Source organism: Suricata suricatta, chromosome 13, assembly GCF_006229205.1.
Source record: "Suricata suricatta isolate VVHF042 chromosome 13, meerkat_22Aug2017_6uvM2_HiC, whole genome shotgun sequence".
Classification (NCBI taxonomy): domain Eukaryota; kingdom Metazoa; phylum Chordata; class Mammalia; order Carnivora; family Herpestidae; genus Suricata; species Suricata suricatta.
The window spans coordinates 21,703,515-21,727,089 of record NC_043712.1 but is presented as its reverse complement, the minus strand read 5'-3'; the positions used below and the strand labels follow the sequence as shown (position 1 = coordinate 21,727,089).

The window sequence follows — 23,575 nt, the reverse complement described above, 5'->3', positions numbered from 1 at the left end:
AGAACGGGTAAATTGCAATATAAGCAAAGGGGTGGGCTATAAAGCAGCAAGAATGAACATATACATACAGCTTCATGCATGCTGATGGCTCAGAGTTCCTACAGGACAGTCAGCACACCATTTTTAGGAATGTTAAAACCTTGCAGAAATAGGGGCCCCTGGGTGGCTCAGTTGGTTAAGCATAGGACTCTTGATTTTGGCTCTGGTCACGATCTCATGGTCGTGATCTCACCGTTGTGAAATCGAGCCCCCTGTTGGGCTGGGCGCTGAGTGTGGAGCCTGTTTGGGCTTCTCCTTCCCTCTCTCTCTCTCTCCCCCTCCCCTGGCCTTGGGTGCATGCATGCATGCATGCACACAAGCTCACTCGCTCTCTCTCAAAATAAATAAACCTAAAACTTACAGAAATACTATATATTGTTTATATTTTCCCCCATATGCACATATACCCATAAACACAAGCAAGGAGAAGACAAATATCAACTTCTGATCTGAGCCAAGAGGGCTAATTAGTCATATTTTGGCAAAGACTACAAGTGGCTTCGGCTTTATCTGTAATTATTTGTTTCATTTATTAAAAATCAAAAGATTTTGAAGCAATTACATCAAAGTGTTCAAATCTTATGAAGCTAGGTAACAGATAGAGGACTGTGCTGCACCAGGCTATGGTCTTCTCTATGCTAAACGCGCGCGCACACACACACACACACACACACACACACACACACACACACAAAACAAAAACAGAACTAATTCATTCTGAGTCACAGCAAAGGGGCTGTCATGTCAGGAAAAGAGGGAGGGAAAGGAAGGAGAGGGAAGGGTATAACAAGCACTTTAGCCAGGTCACACAAGGCCCAAGGGGTGATTAAGGAAGAAAAGCTGAGCATGGGGGGTGTTTCACTTGCAATTCCTGTTTCCTGGGAGACAGCAAGGGGTATGGGAAGAAACATCATAGATTTGCGGAGGAGGGGAGCTTAGGCCCTAGAATCCATGAGAGTTGAAATGCTGGGTATCTAACATCCCCTCTCAGGACTTTGCTTCTCATCTGTAAAAGGGAGAGAAACACATCACCTACTTGTAAGAACTGAGTACTTCTTAGTTTCTGTAATATCTGTTCTCTTGAAACTTTCAAGTTCAGTAGCCCAGAGAGCTTGACTTTCATAAAGCGACCACCACCTTTAAACACACCTTTCTTGAACTCACAGATGAAAATAGTAATTCATCCATGAAGAAAATGAGAAATTATTTTCCATTAGTCTGTCTTTTTCTTCATCTAATAGAATGTTTCCTTATTATCTCATTCTGATTCATTTTTTTATAATGATTTGTGTGTGAATTGGTGTCTATTTCTTCTGATGGTTTCTCTATCCTTACACAAATACCCACTCAGTATAACTTTATAATAAATTCTGATACTTGGAAGTGCAGCTTTTCCCACCGAGCTCTTTAAGATTATATTGGTTATTTTTTTACCTTGTGTGTGTGTGTGTGTTTTTAACATTTTATTTATTTTTGAGAGAAAGAGAGATAGAGCATAAGCGGGGAAGTATCGGAGAGAGAGGGAGACACAGAATCTGAAGACAAGCTTCAGGCTCTGAGCTGTCAGTGCAGAGCCTGACGCGGGGCTTGAACCCACAAACTGTGAGCTCATGACCTAAGCTAAAGTTGGATGCTTAACTGACTGAGCCACCCAGGCGCCCTCAGGTGTTTAATTTGTAAAAGATAAGACTGCAAACCTATTTAAGTCTTTGCTGTGTTCTACTACCTACACTTAGATATGCTTTTATTCTTACAAAAGAGCTTCTCTGCTTTCTTTTTCTGTGACTAGTTTAGAGAAAGCAATAAAATTTCCAACCAAGAGAACAGCAGCATTTAACACCGTATTGATTTTTTTTAAGGAAAATATGCAAAAAAGTTCTCAAAACAATAGATGCATATTCCTGATACATCACCTGAAAAAAGTTAAATGTCATGGCCTAACTACAGCTATGATTGTCACAGATTTCCTATTATGCCACCTTGTTTCTTTTACATTTTCGTTCTGCACTGTCCCCAAATTGAAGCCCCATATGCAAGTTGTGTCGCCCTAGTTTGCGAAGCTAATTCTGAAAGAGACAGTGGGCTGATGAGCAGCTGCGTCTCCATCTTGACGTGGCTCACTGAGGCAGGACCCTTGCCTTACCATGACCGCTGAGTCCTGAGTTCCCACTGGTCACTCATCTACAATCCAGCATGTCAGAGAGAAGTCCTGAACACAAGCCACAGGCCTGGGATTCTTCTGGGTCCTCCCCTCCACGGCTTTTGCCAAGTCTCTTTAGTAGCCTGAAGCAACTGCAGTTGTAAGTCATTCTAAACAGAGTTTGGGAGTGTGCAAAGCCCTTAGAGTTGGGGCCCAAAGATGAATCCAGGTGAATGCATCTTCTTTCCATGTCTGAAAGATGTCAAAACCACCCTGTGCTGATGGGGGTTCATCTAAGTGCAAATATTTTGCAATCAGGCAGCTTCTAGTTCAACCACATCCTATCCTCTTCCTGCAAAACTGGAAGTTCTTGCTCCCAAAGGGGGTCTGAATCTCTGAAAGTTACTATATCGCCAACTGAGACTTTCAAGAACTAATCTACTCCGTGACACTTTCATAAACATTTTGTCTGATGCTAAAGGAAAGGTAACAATTCACTCTCACTTCTCTCCCAGCCTGTGCCTGCCTAGGATTATCATTTATGAAATAAGTTTAACTTCAGGGCAGTTCTTATGTGTTGCTATGCAATTATGAAATGGCAGTATCATCACACACAGCAAATGAAGGCTGATTTTTAAAATGACAGTCTTAGTATATAGCAAGGTACAGTTCTCCAAAGACAGAAATCTCCTGGACTCTATGATTATGCTCTCCTCCGCTCGGAAACACATCAGGGCACTGGCCCATCTTAGTGTTTATTCATGGAAAAGCTGCAGTGACAGTTCAAAGAAAAGTAGCTGGAGAAGCCAGGCATGTGAGGAGGAAAATAGGCAAATGGCACCATAATGGGCAGTAAGAGGGAGAAAACCATGTCCCTTCTGAAGGATAAAGAGATAGCTTTAATCACTAAAGACTAAATTAATTAGAAAGAACATATTAGTAAGAAAAAGAGGCAAACATGAAGGGTCTCCTTTGTGGTTTACCCTAGATATCTTTGCACGATTTTCTTTTATGAGCAGAAAACTCAAAATGTGCCCTCATCTAGATGAATGGACAGAGAAGATATGGTGTGCATATCCAATGAAATATTATCCAGCCATAAAAAGGAATGAAATCCTGCCATTCACAATGCCATGGATGGACCAAGAGAGTGTAATGCTAAGGGAACTAAGTCAGAGAAAGACAAATAACATATGATTTCAATTATATGAGGAATTTGAGAAACAAATGAGCAAAGGGAAAAAAAGAGAGAGAGAGACAGACAGACAGACCAAGGAACAGACTGTTAACTACAGAAAACAAACAGATGGTTGCCAGAGGGGAGGTGGGTAGGGGCTGAGTAAGATAGGAGGTGAGGATTAGGGAGACGATTTGTCATGATGGGCACTGAGTAAGGTACAGAACTGTTGAATCACTGCACTGTCCACCTGAAACTAATATAACACTATATGTTAGCTATACAGGAATTAAAATCTAAAAACTCTTAATGAGTGTATTGTTAAACATTTCCCAACCACATGGCCTGGACCCAGTCTAAATAAAATCACATGATTTCTTCTCATGGGAGCTAATTAACTCTGGATCCCTTTCCCCTACCTTTATTTTACTTTAGTTTGAAAAAACAACAACAACAATGTGCCCTCATATTTGGAAATAAAATATCCTCTCAAGCTTCATCTGAGCTTATAAACACAAAGGGGAACACAGATGAATTTACACTGCAATATGAGAACAAATTTTACCTCTAATAGAAACATAGTTTGAGACAGAGTAAGTCCGAGATCTCAGTGTTTATCTACACACGCATTTATTCCTGGCAACGCACTGGAGTTTTCCGCAGACTGTTTATCTAACTTGACTTTCGGCTGATGGATCTTCTGGCGCCCTAAGTAAGCGCACCATCCACACACACCATATGCAGAGGCAACCACCTCTCCCCCCGTAAAGTGTTCTCAGAATAATTATGGAGGGGAAAGAAAGGAAACGAAACATGTCAGGTATCTAAGGTGCCGACAGTGCACTGCATGGATCTTTTGCCATTTAAACAATAAAGCACTCCATGGATATTTTGCCATTTATATTTGTGAGCACAATACATATTGTTTGGATTCTAGAGAGTGAAAGAAATACAACTGAAAAAGATCCCTATATTACAATGCCCTAGCTATGGGATTTGAACCAAAACTCACCTAAATCTAGGCCCGTGCTCCTTCCTCAGTTCCATGTGAGGTGAAGCCAGACCACACAACATCTTCGCTGTGTGGCCTGGGAAACATACTTCATACTCAAATCGTTCACACTTCAGTCTGAACGCACTATCAAGGTATCTGCGACCCCTTACTTCTATGACTAATAATTTAACAATTACAATCATTCTCTTGCTTTGGAGCCTTCAGTATAGGTCTCATTTTTCTAGCCTTCAGGGGTGAAATATTCTGATTGCTAGATATTTCCCACTTACAGAATAAAGCAGGGGAGGGGAATGGAATTGCCTTTAAAAAATTTTTTTTAATATTTATTTATTTTTGAGAGAGACAGAGGGCAAGCGGGGGAGAGGCAGAATCTGAAGCAGGCTCCAGGCTCTGAGCTGTCAGCACAGAGCCTGACATGGGGCTCGAACCCACGAACTGTGAGATCATGACCTGAGCTGAAGTTGGATGCTTATCCCTCAGGTACCCTTTGAGATTGCTTCTTAAACCTTAAAAAGTCATCAAATGGTTTTATGGAAAAGAGTAAACTGATCTGATCAATGTTTTTAAAAGATAACATAACTGCAAAACCACATCTTAGAAAACCAGTTGAGGAAATGTGAGTATGGAGGAGTGTAAAATAACATTAAATTAAATATTAAATATTAAGTTTTTGGGGCGCCTGGGTGGCTCAGTGGGTTAAGCCTCCGACTTCGGCTCAGGTCAGATCTCACGTTCGTGGGTTCGAGCCCCGCGTCAGGCTCTGTGCTGACCGCTTGCTCAGAGCCTGGAGCCTGCTTCCGGTTCTGTATCTCCTTCTCTCTCTGCCCCTCCCCCTCTCATGCTCTGTCTCTCTGTATCAAAAATAAATAAAACATTTAAAAAATTTTTTAAAAAAATATTAAGTTTTTTTAAGTGTGACAACAGTATTGTAGTTGTATAAATGAATTATTTTTAGAGATGCACATCAATGTACAAGAGTCGAGGTGAGAAGACAATGCCAAGCATGGGCTTTACAATGGTTCCTCCCCCAAAATAGGAGGAAGTGAAACAAGTATGGCAGAATACTAGTTAACTGTTGAATCTAGGTAACGGCTATATTGGGATTAATTATATTATTCTTTTTTATGTTTGTGAACATTTGAAAACGTTCTAAAAAACAAAGAAGTTCTAAAAAAAACAAAACAAAAACCCAGAAGTCCTTCAATCTCAAAAATGCAATCCATTAAACATGGAATTCAATTGCTTTAATCCAAAAGTATCCAGCCTCTGATGCGAGAAGGAAACCTCTAAACCATACATTTTGGAAATATGATGGACTTTGTCAGAGGAACCTATTGGTAATGATGTTCGAAGATGCTGGTCATCCACCAGATGACAAATAGGGACCTCTTTAAGGAGAGACCTCACTGTGTTACATCAGAACGCTGGACCAGAACCAGAGGAGCAATGTGTTAAGACGCTGGGTATCTATCTACCCAAATTCATGCCTTTAAAGAAAGCTACAGGAAATCACTTGGAGGGATCAAAATAGCTTTTGTTTCTGGCCTAACACCAAGATAGCCACTTCAGAATGAAATACCTTACTTTAAAAAAAAAAAAGAAAAAAAACCAACTGATACAATACAGTCCTCCCTTACTGGAATCCCAGGTGTGGGTTCTGAATACCTTTGAAATTCTCAGTACCAGTCCTGGCTTTGAGAGAGGCCAAACCATTCATGCATGTATTGACCTACTGACCCTTCCATTCAGAAGGAAAACAAAACTTTTAATCCACCCTCTACCCATAGTAATTGGATGCAGCACAATTAAAGTAATGCTAAACAGAGTTCTAGAAACAGAAAATGACCATTTAGAGGGGCACGTTGTTTTATGTCCTATCCCACGTCCACCACACGCCCATATCTGCAGGGTGTGAACACATTAACTCCACCTAATGACGAACCCGGTCCTGTCTGCAGACACATCGCCAGAGCTGCCTCCGGTGAGGAGCTCTAACGGAGCCTGGGCCAACACAGCTATCAATCAGCAACGCGCCATCTTCCTGCTGCTGCTAGTCCAGTTTCGCCCCTGTATTTATCTAGCTTCGTAAGAATAAGGTGCTTTCTCAACGTAAGAAAACAAAAATCCGCCTTACGGTCTAGTCGGGAGGAAAGCAGGGAACACAAGCGTGTCCCACTCCAAAGCACAAGGCCTATCTTTCACTCACTAAACAGCAACCCCAGGGGTGTGACAATGGAAGCTTTCTTCCCTAGTATTGTTTGAAACAATCACAGGCTATTTGTCCATATTAATTAGCTTATATCTAGTATTAGGCAGCCTTGATTAGAAAAATGCTCTTTGTTACCAAATGAATAGAGAAAAACAAAACCAAAAGGTTTTATTTTTTTTTAATTGTTATTTTTGCCTTAGAAAAGGATTGGGAGGCCTTTCACACTTGAATGTGGGTGTATCTTTACACAGGTCCCTGAATTCACTCGCAAAGAATGCAAGTTGATGTGCCAGACAATACCAGGCTAAGCGGCTGGAGTGAACTGCTTATTAAGCCTTGCCTGAGGAGACGCCGTATTTAAATTACTTTTACCTTCTCTGAACCTGGAGAAACCCTGATAATGGGACAGTAGACATCAATGCAGACTTGGGGGCAAGGGCAAGTCAGCCTCGGACTAAATTCTGACAGCACAAATTACGTGCAAAGAATTGACATATAGGTAATCAGGAGGCCCGTCATTCGCCAGAATGGGAACTAAGTGACCCAACAATGTCTGTATTTCTCCAGAAGAGTAGAGTCCCTCTCCCTAGAACCTAATACCGTAGTTTATAGCTGAGTCCTTCCCAGTGGGCTTGGGTGCCTCCAACTATCAGAGGCTACTGTTCCCAACATATGTTAAGAATAACGAGACTCACTATCCTGCTTGAGATTAAATAATAAACTTATTCAACAAAATGGGCAAAAGTCAGGGTTGGAAGCCAGATCCAAAACTCCTAAGCCACACAGACTTCAAGATTAACATTAAATTCCTCAATGTAGCTTGCAAGGCCCTGCAGAATCTTCTCCAACCCTGTAACCTAACCCATCTGCCTCCTCTACTACCAGAAGTATGCTGATGAATATCTAACAATGGGCTCTTAAGAGTAAGGGATTGTTTGCCAATTTCCATGGTTAAATACTCCACCCTGGCTGATTTCAAGTTACAAGCATGAAGTCAGCTGGCTCCCACCATTCCTGACAATTTAACAATCAGATCTTCTGAGCGGCAGGGCTGGCTCTAGCACATCTCTGCTTACAACCTCACACCCCGGCAGACTGCGGCTCTCCCAAACTAACATCCAAGTGTTGTGTGTGCTCACTCGTGCTTGCTCGCTCGCTCGCGCTCTCTCTTTTCCCTTCAGACACTCGACATTCACACATGTTTCTTCTCCCTTGTCAAAGTAAGAACACATCAGCTTGTCGCCTGGTGGTCTTCCTTCGAGAAGCCTTCCCTGATACTCCAAGTCTTTCCTGGACCCTGCCCTTCACTCCTAGAGTGGCCATATTTCCACCACAGCAGATGTGACACCGCACTGGAACTTCTGGTCTCCTCATCTTTCTGTGTCCCACTCCATTTGTAAACCCTGCAGGCAAGAGCCTTGTGGATCTCATTTATTCTTGGATCCCCAGGCTGGCCACAGTGAGCTTGCTAAACAGTATTCACTGAGACATTTTGAGCACTGGGTACCGGATTTGGTTCTAAGTTTTATACATATTATCTCATTTCGTCCTTAAAATAATCCTATGAAGTTGGTTCTGTAATTATGATGTTCATTTTGCAGATGAGGAAATGCAGGGACCAAGAGGGTGGATGCCCTTCCCCCACCCCCACGTGCTCAGTTAGTAAATGCTGGAGCCAGGATTTAAACCTGCGCAGTGTCACTACAGAGCCTTGCACTTCTAGCCCAGTGCCTGACTCCCTTTTCCCCGCACTGGCGATTCTCAATGACAAAACTTTGAGAGAAATTAAATATTAAGACGCTGGGGTTAAACTTAAAGGGATTTTTTTTTTATCTCCTAAGATCCAAGTTTTGCCCTCTTGGGGAAAACATCATTCCCACTGACAATGCATGTTCTAGACCTTTCACTCTGTGTTTACATTAATGTACCATATGTTTATCCCTGAAAACATATGGTTTTACAGCTTGAATGATATCTTCCTGAGTTAGTCTGCATTTTACTTTCTTTCTCGTCTGTCAGGTATTCTAGGAAGACACAGTTGTGCTGAGATATGTATTTACTATTTTTTTAACTGCTGTGTGGTATTAAATCTCCTCAACATGCCTGAATTTACTGTCATTCCACTATTGTATATTCAGAAAGTTTTGTACTTGTTGGCCTTCAACTACTGCTCCAATGAATATCTTCCTGCATGTCTCCTTGGACTCACGTACAAGTGTTTTTCTAACATGTTACCAAGATGGGAAGAGGGCATGTGCAAAGGGATATACTTTGAACAGATACTGTCAAATTACCCTCCACAGAGACTGCACCAATTTACCTTCCCACAGAGGATTTACAAGAGTACCTATTTCCCCAAGTGTTTATATTAAATACAACCTCTTTCTACCTTGGGCGATGTCAAACATTTTAATTAAATGAGTCAATGAGAAGTACTTCTCTTACCTGCCAGCTGACGGGCAGTTTGTATAAGAGGAAAGAGATGCTTGGATAAGAGATTCCTATTGTAAATGTGGACAAATGGTGACAGCAAGACTGAGGTGCTAAAATCCACACCCAGAAACCGGCACTAGGGCCTAACTCACTTCACAAAAGGCTAGGACGGGCTGTAGCGGGGGGACAGCGCAGCAGACTCTGACACGCAACCTCAGGCACGGGCCCTAAATCTCGTTACCCATTCACGAAGTCTTGGTGGCACCCAAAACCCTAATGAGGGGAATGGGAACCAAATAGCCAAGGTTCATGAAAATGCTGACCCATTTCCCAGAAAGAGAAACATACATGGTGGTGGTAACACTAAGCTTTCCGGAAAATGCCAAAAACACTTTAAATGGTAAATAACAGGAGGACTTTATCCTTATGATAAAATTCCAAGGTCTTTTTTTGTTTTTTAGAAGAGACAAAAAGCATTTATAGTAAATAAGGTAAAAAAAAAAAAATGCTCCCTTCTCCACATACCTTCCCTCCTTCCACCCTCCTCCACATACCCCTACTTGAAATCATACAGAATTTAGTAGCCTGAAAAATGATACAGGACAAAAGAAGTGTGAAAAAACATTCTGCATCATCAAGATTTAAAGTTCAATCAATATGGCTCTTTTTCAAAGGTATAGTTTTTTCTTTAACGTTGGCTTAAAAATGATAGCCATGATGAGATTGGGGGGGGGGTCACACTCTAAAAGGAGGAGGAGAAGGTGAAGGGAGAGCAGATGGGAAACTGTAATTGTTGAGCACCTACTATGAGCTCTGCATTTATGCTATCGTTGAATCCACACCACCGTCCCGTGAAGTACGGTGACATGAGAAGACACTGAAGCGAAGTGAGGTTCCCAGGTCTAAGGCTACCCAACAATCAGGATACAAGTTCAAGCCTAATGATCCCAAAGGCTGTTTCCCTCCCTGTACCACACCGCCTGCTAAAACTGAGCAAATCCATAGATCAGACCATAAAACAATCTGAAGACAATGTTCTAGCCATGTACCTGGTCTTCACTGGACAAAGTAACCCATGACTACTGTTGAGAAGTTTCTGGACTTAACATCTTCTTTTCAAAGTTCTAGAACAGGCCAAGGCAAAATAATAATTCTAGGAAGACCACACTGAGAAAACTGGTGTAAGATTAGCTCCGTCCTGAGATATTTCATTAAAACCCTAAAAAAGCCAAGAGAGGGAGAGCGGCAGGATTTACTACTGACTCTCCGCACCGGGAGTTTGATGCCCTTGGTAACAGCCAGACACTCCAAGCACTGAAAACCGAGACTCGTACCAACAGAGGTTGGTTTGCTAGAATCACTCGCTCATTGCCCAGTTGTTTCTTGACCTAAAGAGCACCTCCTTCACAAAAGCACGATTATCCAAAGGCCACCAGCTGATCATTACAGGGCGACCCATCATCCCTAGAGTGAAACGCACCTTCAGAAACTCAACTTAGATATTTGACAAAATTAAGGTTAGGTGAGCCCAAACGTACACCAGGCTGAATCACTTACCTGGGGCTCGGAATTCGCAGGGGTGGGAGTAAAGGGGGTAACCATCGCAGCTCTGCAGTTGTGGGCAGCGACCAGGCCCCAGCACCGTGGCCCCAGATACGGGAGTCAAGTTATGAGTTGCTGATCAGACCGCAGTCATGCTAGGAGAAACTGTGTACCTGGAAAAAGACAGGAAAACCGACATTTAGCCTGAAAGGACAAGCAAGCACTTCCTTCCTGGCCAGAGGAAACAGAAATCCCCCATTCCATATGCCAGCTACTGGCTTAATGAAAAGAAGAATCCAGCAGGGGGGATGCCTGGGTGGCTCAGTCAGTCAAGCGTCTGACTTCAGCTCAGGTCATGATCGTGAGGTTCATGAGTTCAAGCCCTGTGTCCGGTTCTGTGCTGACAGCTCAGAGCCTGGAGCCTGCTTTGGATTCCGTGTCTCCCTCTCCCTCAGGCCCCTCCCCCACTCCTATGCTGTCTGTCTCTCTCTCTCTCTCAAAAAATAAAATAAAAACATTTAAAAAAGAAAAAGAAAAAGAATCTGGTAGGGAGCATTTAACATCTCAGAGCCAGCACTTCTGTACCGTGCCTCCAAATCATGTGAGGTTGATGCATATTCTAGTCTGACTCCAGCTCTCCTTGCTGGCTAGATATTTCGGGGAGGCAGTTTCAAGCTGTAAACCTGGGGACAGTGAGCCAAGGGGAGAGGCCATTCTGTCATTCAACAATAAAGGAATTAGGTGACCCACGATTGATAACTGATAGTTCAGATAGAAAGGGCAAAGAGAATAATACCATTAAGTGTTAAAGATCCCCCAGTCCAAGCACACCCATTTGCAGATGAAAAAACTGAGGTGTGGAGAAGAAAAGAAACTCGTCGTATGTTTTGTTCATGATAGAACCAGGAATAGAGCCACAGTCAAGTCCCAGTCTAGGATGGAACATAAGACAGTGAGCGCGTTCCATGTGTACATTTCCTCAGGAAACTTAGTCACCACTCAAGTTAAAGAAAGGCAAGACATCCCAATGTTACAGGAGTCAGTTACAAGAATGAATCAAGGACTCGGATGGGTGGGGAGGAGGGTGGAAGGGTTTTGTTCGTCAATCTCGCACAAGAGTGGGGGAAAGTGCACCCTACAGTCTCTGTGACATCCTCAGAGAGAGGACGCTAGATATGCACAAAATATAAACACATCTTCTGTTATTAATACATTCATTAACAAAACTCAGAAAGATGCTGAGTTCTCTGCAGGAAAGTGTGGCCCAATTTCTGTCACAAGACTGATGTGACTGTTTCCACACTGCAATTCAGTCCAGAGGGAAATTTTTCTAAGAATTTAAGACAACTGTGGGCGTCTGGGTGGCCCAGTCGGTTGAGCATCCATCCGACCTTGGCCCAAGTCATGATCTCACAGCTTGTGAGTTCGAGCCCCACGTCAGGCTCTGTGCACAGCTCGGAGCCCGTAGCCTGCTTCGGATTCTGTGTCTCCCTCTCTCTCTGCCCCATTCCCACTCGCTCTCTCTCTCTCAAAAATAAATAACATTAAAAAAAAAAATAAAAAGAAGTTTAAGACAATTCTTCCATTTGATGAAAATTTCTCATTTTTAGGTTTCATATCACCTAACAATATCCTTTCTTTAATTCACAAGCTATTTATTGAACATCTAACATGAAACAGGAACAGAAACAATAAAACTGAGCCTGCACTTTTGTGTGGAAATACACTTTCTAGTTTCACTAGCATGCAAGACGATACCTGAACACTTTTCAACTACTGGAAAATGGTACTTTTCATTACAGTAAAAGTAACGACTTAAGTCTTGAGCTGCACACTTATTCCAAGTCTTTGGAACCCCAAACCCTCTGGCACTGCCCTGTCTTAGCTGATGATGCTGGACAAGTCGCAAAACCTCCCAACTGCTTCCTAAGAAATAATCTAGGTTTGGCAGCAACTTTTATGAACTTTTAAATGCTGATTTTTATCCTGCCTTTGCATATTATCCTTCATACTACAGTTTCAATTGCTTTAAGGTTTTGTTTAGAACTGTGACCCCTTCCTATTTTCTTCCCTCTGTTAGAGAGACTATAGTTATTAACCAGCTGCCAAACTATTTTGATATAACATTCAACACGAACTTCCTTATGTGCCCTGACCCTGATGTTCTTAGTCGGCCTCTGGGTGGGGGAAAGGCCCATTGTTTATCAGACTGTGAATTTAAGTGAGCAGCCGGGAGAGAGGTATATGTGTATGGGAGTGTCTTTCTGCTGGAGTGCCAAGCCTCCACTGAAGAAATTACTGGACCCCCATGGTACACTGTTTTGTCCTGGCATCATTTTATGCCCATCCCTACTTTTTTATATTTCTTTTGTTCTTCTCATGTATTTCTAATTCACCTTGTCTTGCTCTATCATATCTGGTGTGGACAGATGAATATATAAATAGCATGATAACCAAAAAAACAAAAATAAGCAGGCGAGTGAGATTCTCGTCTTAAAGACTCATGCTATGTGCTCGGGCCCTATCATTTCTGCCTCGCGAAGTCATTAAGCAATACCACCTTAAAATAGTTTCAATACTCAGGGTACATACAGAGAATTGCCTAAAAAGTGAATGTGGGCAGCTAGCCCGTAGTGCAGAAAAGGACACAGAAGTTCATGTGACTAATATGCCAGATGGCATCACCGCTAAAACACAAAGTGGGAGGGGCACCTGGGTGGCTCAGTAGGCTGATCGTCTGACTCTGGCTCAGGTCATGCTCTCATGGTTTGGAAGTTCAAGCAGCACATCAGGCTTGCTGCTGTCAGCCTGTAGGCGCAGAGCCGGCTTCGGATCCTCTGTATTGTACACTCTCTTTCCCTCCCTCCCTCTCTCTCTCAAAAAATTAAATAAATAAAACATTTTTTAAAAAAGCAAAAGACAAAAGGTAGAAGACCAGGATTTAATGAAAGCCGACGGAAGGCTGAGCACTGAAGAACTCGTTCCACCTACGGTTTGAGACGGTTACCATTGACCCATTTTATGGGCAAAAACCCTGAGGCATCAAAAGGTTGTGCAGCATGCACACGCCCAGAGCCTCACAGCCCAGAAGTGAGGGAGCTGACACCTGGACCAGGCCCCATGCCAGGCCTGCTCTTTCCGCAGACTAGCCCCCTGCGTGAACACAAAGGAAGGAGAGAAAGGGCTTAAGAGTTTTCTTAAGCAAAAGTTTCAGAGAGTCCCAAAGACAGCAGCATGGAAATCAGAGGTCCTCGAGGTAACTAATTTCCCCAAACTCTGAAACATAGAATCCTGCACTGCTCACCTCTGTAGAAAACCCTAATGCTGCATTCCTAGTACTGATGTACGTTACACGTCCTGGGGCTGCCTAAGAGATAGCCCAGACTGGGAGCTTCATCTATTCAAGAAGAAAGCAAGAAAATAAGGCAGAAAGTTAACTGCCTTCTCCTAAAGCATTTCAGACCTTTCTAGTTGGGAGGCTTCTGTTGAACCTATTCTTACATGATAGGAGCCCTTTATGAAATGGCATATGGTGACTTCACTCTAAACACAAGGGCTGAACGATACTACCGCAAAGGGTACCAATCAGCTCTCTCCTGGGAGTGAAGTCCTAAAATGCCACTTAAGACCTACCTCCCAGCTTATTTCACCAATCATGGGGGAGTTAGACAAGATGACAAGATATCCTAACTAAAGCCATTGAGTCCTTAAGTAAGGGAGACAGCTCACTTAGACATGCTGGTCCCCTGCTTTCCCAGAACCTCACTGGATTTCTAAAGAAATTCATCTCTCTCCAAACTCCTCCAACATCTGGATGCCTGTACTGTAGTTCTTCCGATCTGCCATCAACCCAGCTCTCCGTTTCCTTTGCTCAAGCTGGAAGACTGTGCTCCAGCTACAGAGAGCCAGAGTGATGGGGGTGGGTCCCACTGAACCCAGCTACCCTGGGTCGTTACTGCTGCCCCGCCTCTTCCGTTCATTCTCCGTCCTAGACATCTCTTCTGGTCTGTACCATTCTTCACAAAACCACAAACCACCTCTCATGCCCCTCACTTGCAAAAGATCAGCTCATGCCCCTCACTTGCAAAAGATCAGCTATCACTTACTTACTTACTGGTCCATACATCTATTCCCATATAGTCATTGGGTATGAATTAACTCATTATCCCTCCCTACAATTCAAAACAGATGTATAAAACACAATTCACACATAAGAAAGCTACACTGGCTCTGTGCCAGATTACTAGTGAAATAACCAACTGAATACAAAACTAGGAAGTATCCTGAATCAGCCCTAGAAGCCGCAGGTGGAACCCTTGCTTAAATTTTCTGAGGAATAGTCTAAAAGAATCAATATGGGAAGCTGACAGGCGAACTAAGGTACAACATCCCCTTCATGCAAAACGGCACCGAGTGGACAGAATATAAGCAAAAGAGACCTTAATAAACTTATAATGACACTCCTAGTTCAGCGGAATGAGGGTTGGAGGGAATGAAGCCAGGAAACATTGAAGTACAGTTAAAATACACTCACTCCTTAAAAGAGGTCCCTGGTTTCAACTGAACAAGTCACTCTGGCTGTATTTACTTCTGATTTACATGCGGCTATGAGGACTGCTCCCAGACAACATGTGGGGGAAAACTCCACCAGCTGGCTTCTGACATGACCAATCTTGCCAAGTGACAATGACCTTACTAACCGCTGAGTGCCACATCAAATACCTAAAAGAAAGTCTCTGGTTCTGAAGCGAACCCCCCTTTGTTTACTTCTGTAGCTGACGCTGGCTCCTTCCCTAGGCCTCAGAGAAAGATGAATTTCTAATTGGCAAATCAATCTACTATAAATCTAACCATTTTCCTCCATCTGGACTTGAGTCAAATAGTGACTCATTTCAGTCTCTTGAAAGAACACAGGGCAATACCCAGTACTGAATATGCATAGACCTCCCTCTCTATGGATAAGCAACAGAGAAAAATCCAAATCCAAGAGGCAAATGAAAAATACTATGCTTCAAGAGAAAAAAAAATTCTAGGATAGAGTAAATATTTACTTTTTAGTGTACTACACTTAAAAAAAAAACCTTTAAAAATTATGTGATCAGAATAAGTCTGCATTAACAAAAAAGAAAGAAAAAGTTTTATTTAACTCATGAATTATGAACTTAAATGAAGGCAGGCAATAAAGAGAAAACAGAATAAAAATAAAACAAATAATTATTTTTTGTGAAGCGGAAAATAACGTTTGGTGGGGAATGGGCTGACAGGGGTAAAAATGTCAAAGCTGTCATAACAGATAAACAAAAGTTCCGAAAAGGGGGGAAGAAGTCATCAAAGCTAAAACCAGGAAAGAATAAATTTATCCTCAATACTATAGAAAAGTGTTATACATAAGTAGAATCTCTGAGATGAAGTAGGAAAAAATTTCAGACTTGAAATGTGTGGTATCCTTCGAAAGAGAGCTCCGCAGTCTGGCAGAAACCAAGTCGAAAAACAACTCTGAACCTCAAACCTGGAGGAACAAAAAGATGTGATACAAGGAGGTCAAAGCTCTCGCTGGCTTAGTATTTATTCCCCCTACCAGAGCTAACCAGCATCTGAAGCCACCCGGGTACCATCTAAGGACCAAGACTCTGCTCTCAAATCTGAGCAGATGAAAACACTTCGCATAGTAACATCAGAAAGATGACGTTGCACCCACTGAAACAGAATGCTTAGAAACTGCTGATTCAAAATGCAGTAAAAGAAGGATTGGAATATCAAGTTAAGAAACGTGCTCAAAGTATAGAGCAAAAAAAACAAAGGAAAAGAGAACAGTAAGGAGGAAAGCAGTAGAGGACCAGCCCAGGAGATCCAAAGGTAGATAAAAAGCAATTCCAGAATGAAAGAATGAAGGAAATCGGGTGGGGAGGGCTGGGGGAGGGTAAGGTCACATAACTCCAAACATTTCCTAAGGCCCAAAGTCTTAAGTTTGTTGACTGTTAGGGTCTGCTGAGTGCCTATCTGCCCACCTGATTTTCATGTGCCCACTTTAAACACATCCTCATGGAGATTTTTTAAACAGAGAGAAAAAAATCCTGTAACCAATCAGAAACTGGAGTGGGGCCGTGGGGTGAGGTGGGGAAGGAGACTCATAAACAAAGAATTAGGGATCAGAAAGTCTTTGGACTTCTCAACAGCAACCAGGAAGCTAGTAGACAATGAGGCAAGTGATTTACAACCTACAATTCTATTGGAGGATGTTCTTTGGCAAAACAGGGAGGGAAATGAGGAAAAGAAAGGCATGTAATACAGGAATAGGAGCTCAAAACAAAAGGAATTTCTGGCACAAGTAGATGGCAAGTAGTAAGACTCAAAAAGTAGCCTTGATGGAATAACTGTCCATCGGGATCTATTATTGAGAGCAGGCTTCTAGAACTGACAGAGTTTAAGACTGAATGAGTATACCGAATACCAAGCACATAGAAGACTAAGTAAACATTAACAGAATGATTAAAACTTTTTTCCTCTTGTAAGAATTGGCAGAAGACGAAAAGACTCTTTTTCTAAAATTCTAGATGGCTTAACTATTACCATTAACAAGATCACAATGGCATTAACACTGAATAATGGCCAAATCAAAATCACGACCTAACTATCTTAGGATGGAGATACACAGGACAGGAAAGTGTGTATGGCCATCTCCCATGTGGGATAGCTGGAAGTATTGAAAACTGATAGATCAAAAAGCAGAAATAAAAAATGTTAAAGGTGCAATGCAAATATTGAACAAAGTAACTAAAACAATTAAAAATGCTAGCTATGGCAAGGGTAAAATGGTAGGCAGAAAGGAGTTCCTTTTCTTAAGCAAGGCTCATACATCTGCTTGATACTTTACATCACAAACATGTAAAACTTAAGGAGCACCTGGGTGGCTCAGTCGGTTAAATGTCCAACTCTTGATTTCAGCTCAGGTTGTGATCTCGCAGTCATGGGATCAAGCCCCGCTTCAGGCTCTGCACCAACAGCACAGCCTGTTTGGGATTCTCTCTCTCCCTCTCTCTCTGCATTCACTGTCTGTGTCTCTCAAAATAAATAAACATTAAAACACACACATACAAACATGTATAACTTTAAAAAAACAAAGAAAAAAGAAAAAAAATAATATCTCTGCTGACACTGTAAGTTTAAACTGCAACAGGCACCTGGGTGGCTCAGACAGTTAAGTGTCCGACTTTGGCTCAGTTCATGATCTCACGGTTTGTGGATTCAAGCCCTGCGTCAGGTTCCATGCTGACAGCTCAAAGCCTGGAGCCTGTTTCAGATTCTGTGCTGCCCTCTCTCTCTGCCCCTCCCCAACTCATGCTCTGTCTGTCTCAAAAATAAATAAACTATAAAAAAAAATTTTTTTTAACTACAACAGGCAGAAATGCCATTACAGAAAATCAAGTTGACGCCATGGAAGATGAGCTTGAAAAAAACCACACACATTTAAAATAATAGAATTTACTGATTAGACATTATGGCGAGGGAGTACCAAAAAGAGATTCAATTTAAGAATAATTGGTATATCTGAGGACAAATGGCACAACAGTGATTTCACAATTAAAGCAAACTTTTCTTAAAAGATGTTAAATTCGTAGACTTAAAGAGCTCACCAGAGAAAACAGATGAGATGCACTAAATCAAAATTTAAAACTTCTGTGCAAAGGACACAAACAAAAAGTAAAACTACAGAGGTGCCTCGGTGGCTCAGCTGGTTAAGCTTCTGACTTTGGCTCAGGTCATGATCTCAGTCTGTGAGTTCAAGCCCCACACTGGGCTCTGTGCTAATATCCCAGAGCCTGCTTCAGATCCTCTGTCTCCCATTCTCTCTGCCCCTCCCTCTGCTCACACTCTCTCAAAACTAAACAAACAGACAAAAAAAAGTAAAAATACAATCCATGGAATGGGAGAAAATATTGCAAATCCTAAATCTAAAAAGGAGTTAATATCCAGAATACAAAGAACTCCTACAACTCAACCAAAAAATCCAACCCAATTAAAAAATGATTTAAAAACTTGAACATTTCTCCATATACAAATGGCCAAAAACCACATGACAATATAGTCAACATCCCAATCACGAGGGAAAGCAAATCAAAACTACAAGATACCACCTCACATCCATTAGAATGACTGCTAGCAAAAAAGCAGAAAATAAGTATTAGCAGGAATGTGAAGAAATTGGAACCTTCATTTTATTGCTGGTGGTACTTTATGAAGTGCTGGTAAAATGGCTCAGCTGTTATAGAAAACAGGATGGTGGTTCCTCAAAAAGCTAAAAATGGAATTCTCATATGACCCAGAAATTCCACTTCAGGATATATAACCCAAAGAATTGAGGGCGTCCAGGAAGCTCAGTCAGTTTAGTGTCCGACTCCAGCTCAGGTCATGATCTTGCTGTCTGTGAGTTCAAGCCCCACATCAAGCTTGCTGCTGTCAGTGTAGAGCCCACTTGAGATCCTCTGTCCCTCTCTCTCTGCCCCTTCCCCATTTGCACTTAGAAAGAAATAAAACATTAAAAAAAATAAAATAAAAAAGAACTGGGGCGCCTGGGTGGCTCAGTCAATTAAACATCGACTTCAGTGCAGGTCATGGTCTTGTGGTCTGTGAGTTCAAGCCCTTCAGGCTCTGTGCTGACAGCTCAGAGCCTGAAGTCTGCTTTGGATTCTGTGTGTAGGTGTGTGTGTCTCTCTCTCTTTGCCCCTTCCCAGATTGCATACTGTCTCTCTCTCAAAAATAAATAAACATTAAAAAAAATTTTTTTTAAGAATTGGAAACAAGGTCTTCAAGAGATATTTGTTCACTCATTTTCATAGCCGCATTATTCACAACATCCAAAAAGTGGAAGCAACTCAAGGGTCCATCAACAAGTGAATGGATGAACAACGTGGTATATAAATACCATGGAAGAGTGCTCAGCCTTAAAAACAAAGAAAATTCTGACACATATTACTACATGGACAAACCTGGAGGGCATTATGCTAAGAGAAATAAACCAGTAACAAAAAGACAAGTACTTTGCAATTCCACTAACATGAGATACCTAGTAGTCAAATTCTTAGAGAGAAGGGTGGTTGCCAGGGTCTGGGGGAGGAGAGGATGGGGACTCCTTGTTGAATGGGTACTGAGTTTCAGTTTTGCAAGATAAAAAGAGCTCTGGAGATCCGTTTACCAACAATGTGAATATACTTAAACACTCAACTTGAAAATGGTTAAGACAGTAAATTTTATGTTACTAAAGGAGGGGGGGCAGCTAACCACTATCCAGGAAAATATGAAGTGCATTACCTACAATTAAAACACAAGTTTGTTAAGTTACTAGACTTCAAGAGTATAAAGAATTCCCATTAAAAAAAAAAATCCAGTTGGAGAAAAAAAATCAAATCACAAGCAGGAACAAATGGGCTAGACTTAGCCACCATCCTGACCACAAGACAAGATGGGAGCAAATTTCATGATTTTGTCAGAAATATAGGATGACTCAAAAAGTATATGTTCACCCAGACTGTCATTTACTGGCAACAGCAAGAACGAGGCACTTTTATTCAATATAATTAGGATCTATTTCACCCTGAAAAATCCACTTGTTGACATAATTCAACTAATCATGTGATACATCAAAATAATGTGCTCAGGAGAGTCGGCATGAACAGAGTCAATGTCAACACGGAATACCTGTGATCATAACAAGACCCAAAAATGCAGTTACTGGGGCACCTGAGTGGCTCAGTCAGTTAAGTGTCCAACTTCAGCTCAGGTCATGATCTCACAGTTTGTGAGTTGGAGCCTCACATGGGGCTCTGTGCTGACAGCTGGGAGCCTGGAGCCTGCATCGGATTCTGTGTCTCCCTCTCTCTCTCCCTCTTCCTCCCCCACTCATGCTGTCTCTCTCTCTCAAAAATAAATTAAAAAAAAAAATTTTAAGTGCAGTTATTAAAACTATTAAAAGAACAGCTATACAATTGAAATGCACATAAATTGCTATGAATATAAACTGAAATGCATATAAGCTATCATAAAAACTCCAGAAAAATCACAAGAAAAAGGAAAACATTCTTCACCTTTTGCGAGTCAATCAATATTTTTATTCTAAAGTCAATAAAAGGAGAATTTCAGGCTCAAATAGCCTAAAAAGAGTGCCTACGGGGCCACGCTACGTTTTTTATCTGAACTTCCTGTCCTTACCGCTGCCTCCCCTAAAACCAGTGCGGCAAATGGCCCAGCTGGGACCAAGAAAGCTGTGATCACTCAGTCCATCTGGTTCGCATGCAGAGTTGGAACAAAGAAATCAGAGAAGCACTTAAGAAACCAAATCATTTCCTCATGTTTTGTTTTAAAATACCATCTCTACCTGTGGCGGCAGAAACTCTCCTCTCTTCTTCAAAGTATCAGGCCCAAGATCTTGCTTCAATATATTCACTGAAGACAATATAGTTCGAGTTCTGAAGTCTTTTCTTTTCCTACATATAGGATCAGGTTTTCCATTTGCTTCTCCAGCTTTTCAATCAGACCTTTCATTCTACATTTGGCCTAAAAGTCTATCATTCTTTCCATATGGCACTCAGCTGACGCATTCCAAGGAAGGAATACGGGCTGCCTGCAGGAGGAGAAACAAAAGCATCACAATCGCCCTATTTACATGGATCTTATCAGTTCAGAGTCCAGTATTCTACAGATTGAAGACACTGGCCCAAAATTATTTAAATAAGCGCACTATGCTGACTTCAAATGCTGTATTGACAGGCATAAAGTTTTCACTTTTGAAAAGGGTTCTTGACAGAGAGAGAGAGAGAGACCATCCTGAAATGTGTCAAAATAACGAATTGTCAGAACACAATTGGCAGAAAAATCACGGAATCATTGTCGCTACGAAGGTGAAAGATGTGTTGGCCATAATCTGTATATAGTCTCAAATTCAAGCTCGTTTGTGTCCTATTCTTGGAAAATGGGGAGAGAGGGTGTAGTTTAGTAATAGTGGATCAGGAATAGGCTAGAATTACAGACTTCAGAGTTAGAGAAAAATGGGTGAGTGTGTTCAATCACAAGAGAGCAGAGAGAGAAGGGATGGAAATGAAGGACGAATAGTCAACTAAAAGGACTGAGAAAATCCTCTTGAGATATAAGACAAATTTCTCTTTGGAGAAGAGACAGACTTACTACTGCCCTGTTTCTTTCCACCACCCAAGCCCACAAGGTCTAAGCTCTGGGTCCTGCTATCTCACACCAGGACCCTCAGCTATTTGCATAGAAATCCGGACTAGGGCAAAGACTAATGGGATTTAGAATTTGCATCTAAGGGAGGAAATACCCTGAAGCAAAGCATAGATAATTTTACTGAGGAATGTTTAAGGAGGGAGCCTCTGAGCCACTCCGGGGTGTTCACAGTCTCTAAGTTTCAAGACAAAGAGAATCACAACCTCTATAACCAAGCCTCCGGCCAAACTGGACTCTGCCAAATACAGCCAATGGAGTAGACAGAAGGTATTTTTTTTTTTTTGAAGAGCAACTGCATGTTTCTAAACTCAGAATTCCTAGCATTGGGTGTTATATGGAAACCAATTTGACAATAAATTATATTTTTAAAAAATAATTAAAATAAAAAAAGAAATAAAATCAGAATTCCCAAATGGCTTAGAATAGAAGGAATGGGAGCATATCTAGTCCTATTAGTGGAGGTGAGGGGAAGGGGAAAAGGGAAGAAAAGAGTAAATGGGAGTACTAAGGGCAAAGATTTTGCCACAAGGACACTTAATGCATTATCATTCATGAATGGCAAACTTCAGAAACAATCTAAACATTGGTACTACAATGCTTGCCAATCAAGTTATTAAAATGATGTTTACATAGAATTTAATTTTACATGATAAGAATTTATACAATGTTATACCATAAACATTAAATTGTATTGAAATTATAGATCTATATATCTCCCCCATTTGGAAAAACATATAAAGATAATACATATGTATTTATTAAGCCCTGAGGTGGTACTGATCACTCAGAATATCCTGTTTTGCCAGAAAATAAGACAGCACTCAAATAATTATGGGCATACATTAAAAGAAAAAGGAAATTACCTTGAAGGGCATCCTCCTGGGCCAAAATGAAAAATTTTAAACTTCAAAATAAATGACAATAACAGACTTATAACCCTTTAAAGGTTAAGTTTATAGCCTTTTAAATAAAACAGAAATCCATGAATTCCTTTTAATATAAAAAACTAATAAAAGTTTGGCAAGAAATTAGATATTTACATAGACCCAAATACTTTCCCACAAAATTCTTATTAATTACAAAGGAAAATCCATAACTTTATAGTGGAGAAGTCTGGAAGACAGCACCTTAATCAAGTCATCCAAGTGAACATCACAGGAAACTGGAATAAACTGACATGTGCCGCCGGACAGGACCCAATGAGAAGATCAGAGCATCCCTTCTGTGACACTCCTGTCAATTCAAAATCTGAACTGAATCAGAAGGAAACACGGGTCCAACCCAAACTGAGGGGCATGCTACAAAGTAACCTTCCTGTGATCTCTAAAAGACCAGGTCACAGCAGGGGGGAAAACACTGAGGAGCTGCTCCATGTTAAGGGAGACAAACAAGAGACACGAGAAACTAATACAACTCAAGATTCGAGATAGGATCCTTTGCTTTAAAAGATCTTCTTGAGAAGACCTGGGGAAAATCCAACGAGATGGGAAAATTAGCGGACATACAATAGTGACATTCTTTTCCTAATTTTGATGGTGGTTTTGTGACTATGTGAAGAATATCTCTGTAAGCAGGGAAGTAGAAAGTATTTGAGGTGTTTAGGCATCATGTCAGCAATTCACTCTTAACTGACTCAGTGAGATGAAAGGTCCCTGGGAACTTCTGTACTCTGTTTGCAACTGTCCTGGAAGTTTGAAAGGGGAGAGAGAGTGGGGTGAGGAGGGAAGAAGCAGGAGCGGCAGACGCCCCACCATCAAAAAGAAACCGTGTTTAATTGGAAGGGAG

The 23,575-nt window shown here is 41.5% G+C and overlaps 1 protein-coding gene across 3 annotated transcripts in view; it reads right to left on the bottom strand.

Moving 5' to 3' along the window:
- LPAR1 (lysophosphatidic acid receptor 1) overlaps positions 1-23,575 on the bottom strand; it is a 133,919-nt gene that overhangs the window by 67,234 nt on the left and 43,110 nt on the right. For 2 of the 3 annotated variants that reach the window (XM_029921079.1, XM_029921082.1), the window contains exon 2: positions 10,571-10,728. In XM_029921079.1, the coding sequence (XP_029776939.1) occupies positions 10,571-10,615 (45 nt within the window). In that variant the 5' untranslated portion in view covers positions 10,616-10,728. Of the gene's footprint in view, positions 1-10,570; positions 10,729-20,927; positions 20,985-23,575 lie in introns of those variants that run through there. The other variant, XM_029921080.1, reaches the window with a different exon arrangement.